Below are 2500 nucleotides of genomic sequence, written 5' to 3'. Positions count from 1 at the left end.
AACACAGGAAACAACAACGTTACCACACAAACACAGGAAACAACAACGTTACCACACAAACACAGGAAACAACAACGTTACCACACAAACACAGGAAACAACAACGTTAGGACACAAACACAGGAAACAACAACGTTACCACACAAACACAGGAAACAACAACGTTACCACACAAACACAGGAAACAACAACGTTACCACACAAACACAGGAAACAACAACGTTACCACACAAACACAGGAAACAACAACGTTACGACACAAACACAGGAAACAACAACGTTAGGACACAAACACAGGAAACAACAACGTTACCACACAAACATAGGAAACAACAACGTTACCACACAAACACAGGAAACAACAACGTTAGCACACAAACACAGGAAACAACAACGTTACCACACAAACACAGGAAACAACAACGTTACCACACAAACACAGGAAACAACGACGTTACCACACAAACACAGGAAACAACAACGTTACCACACAAACACAGGAAACAACAACGTTACGACACAAACACAGGAAACAACAACGTTACCACACAAACACAGGAAACAACAACGTTACCACACAAACACAGTAAACAACAACGTTACCACACAAACACAGGAAACAACAACGTTACAGCACAAACACAGGAAACAACAACGTTACCACACACACAGGAAACAACGTTACCACACAAACACAGGAAACAACAACGTTACCACACAAACACAGGAAACAACAACGTTACGACACAAACACAGGAAACAACAACGTTACCACGCAAACACAGGAAACAACAACATTACCACACAAACACAGGAAACAACAACGTTACCACGCAAACACAGGAAACAACAACGTTACCACACAAACACAGGAAACAACAACGTTACCACACAAACACAGGAAACAACAACGTTACCACACAAACACAGGAAACAACAACGTTACCACACAAACACAGGAAACAACAACGTTAGGACACAAACACAGGAAACAACAACGTTAGGACACAAACACAGGAAACAACAACGTTACGACACAAACACAGGAAACAACAACGTGACCACACAAACACAGGAAACAACAACGTTACCACACAAACACAGGAAACAACAACGTTACCACACAAACACAGGAAACAACAACGTTACGGCACAAACACTCGTTAGTAAACGCTCGCCCTCCTCGTCTGGACGTCAGTGCGGTCTGAAGTCAGGTAAATTCTGTCTCTACACGGTCGCGTGTTTCCATGACAACAGGCAGGAAATGATGTTTCTCCTGTTGCAGTGGAAACACATGGAACCAGGACTCCTGTCACTCTTTAGTCCGGTCTGTCGACGACACTGATCTGTGCTCACGTGAGCTGGTGCACCCCAGGGTTCACTCCTGGGGCTGCTCGTGTATAAATACTCCCCCTGTACGCAGACGATACTGTCGTTTACGGTTGTGCAGAGTCTAAAGTCTAAAGTCCAGAGTCTAAAGTCTAAAGTCTAAAGTCCAGAGTCTAAAGTCTAAAGTCTAAAGTCCAGAGTCTAAAGTCTAAAGTCTTGTGTTTTAAATCCAATCATCAGGCGCGTTCAGAGCGATGACAGCGTGCAGACGTACCATGTGATCCTCCTTCTCCCGGAGCTGAGTGGCGCTGAGGATCTGCGTCCTCAGGATAAGCACCTCCTCCCGGCGAGCGTCCAGCTCCTCGCCGGCCGACCTCATCTGGCTGAGCAGCAGGTTGTAGCTCTCCTGCAGCTCGTTGGACGAGTTGTTCTGAGACGCTCGCTCAGCGACCGACTTCCTCAGCTCGTTCAGGTCGTTCTTCAACTTCTTGTTCTCCGTCTCCAGCTCCTGCCTCTGCAGAGACACGTCAGAGACACGTTAGAGACACCAGAGACACGTTAGAGACACGTTAGAGACACGTTAGAGACACCAGAGACACGTTAGAGACACGTTAGAGACACGTTAGAGACACGTTAGAGACACGTTAGAGACACGTTAGAGACACCAGAGACACGTTAGAGACACCAGAGACACGTTAGAGACACGTTAGAGACACCAGAGACACGTTAGAGACACGTTAGAGACACCAGAGACACGTAAGAGACACCAGAGACACGTTAGAGACACCAGAGACACGTTAGAGACACCAGAGACACGTTAGAGACACGTTAGAGACACCAGAGACACGTCAGAGACACCAGAGACACGTTAGAGACACACGAGACACCAGAGACACGTTAGAGACACCAGAGACACTTAGAGACACTTAGAGACACTTAGAGACACGTTAGAGACACCAGAGACACGTTAGAGACACCAGAGACACGTAAGAGACACCAGAGACACGTTAGAGACACCAGAGACACGTTAGAGACACCAGAGACACGTTAGAGACACGTTAGAGACACCAGAGACACGTCAGAGACACCAGAGACACGTTAGAGACACACGAGACACCAGAGACACGTTAGAGACACCAGAGACACTTAGAGACACTTAGAGACACTTAGA

At 46.6% G+C, this 2500-nt stretch overlaps 1 protein-coding gene across 4 annotated transcripts in view; it reads right to left on the bottom strand.

Annotated features, from left to right (window-relative positions):
- The window catches only part of myo5b (myosin VB), a 50115-nt gene that overhangs the window by 8395 nt on the left and 39220 nt on the right, over positions 1-2500 (bottom strand). For all 4 annotated transcript variants that reach the window (XM_083929781.1, XM_083929783.1, XM_083929780.1 and 1 more), the window contains one exon: positions 1604-1843. In XM_083929781.1, the coding sequence (XP_083785907.1) occupies positions 1604-1843 (240 nt within the window). The remainder of the gene's footprint in view (positions 1-1603; positions 1844-2500) is intronic.

Source organism: Echiichthys vipera (genome assembly GCF_963691815.1).
Source record: "Echiichthys vipera genome assembly, chromosome: 16".
Taxonomy (NCBI): domain Eukaryota; kingdom Metazoa; phylum Chordata; class Actinopteri; order Perciformes; family Trachinidae; genus Echiichthys; species Echiichthys vipera.
Note: the sequence above shows the minus strand (reverse complement) of the source record. Positions and strands in the feature narration are given on the sequence as shown.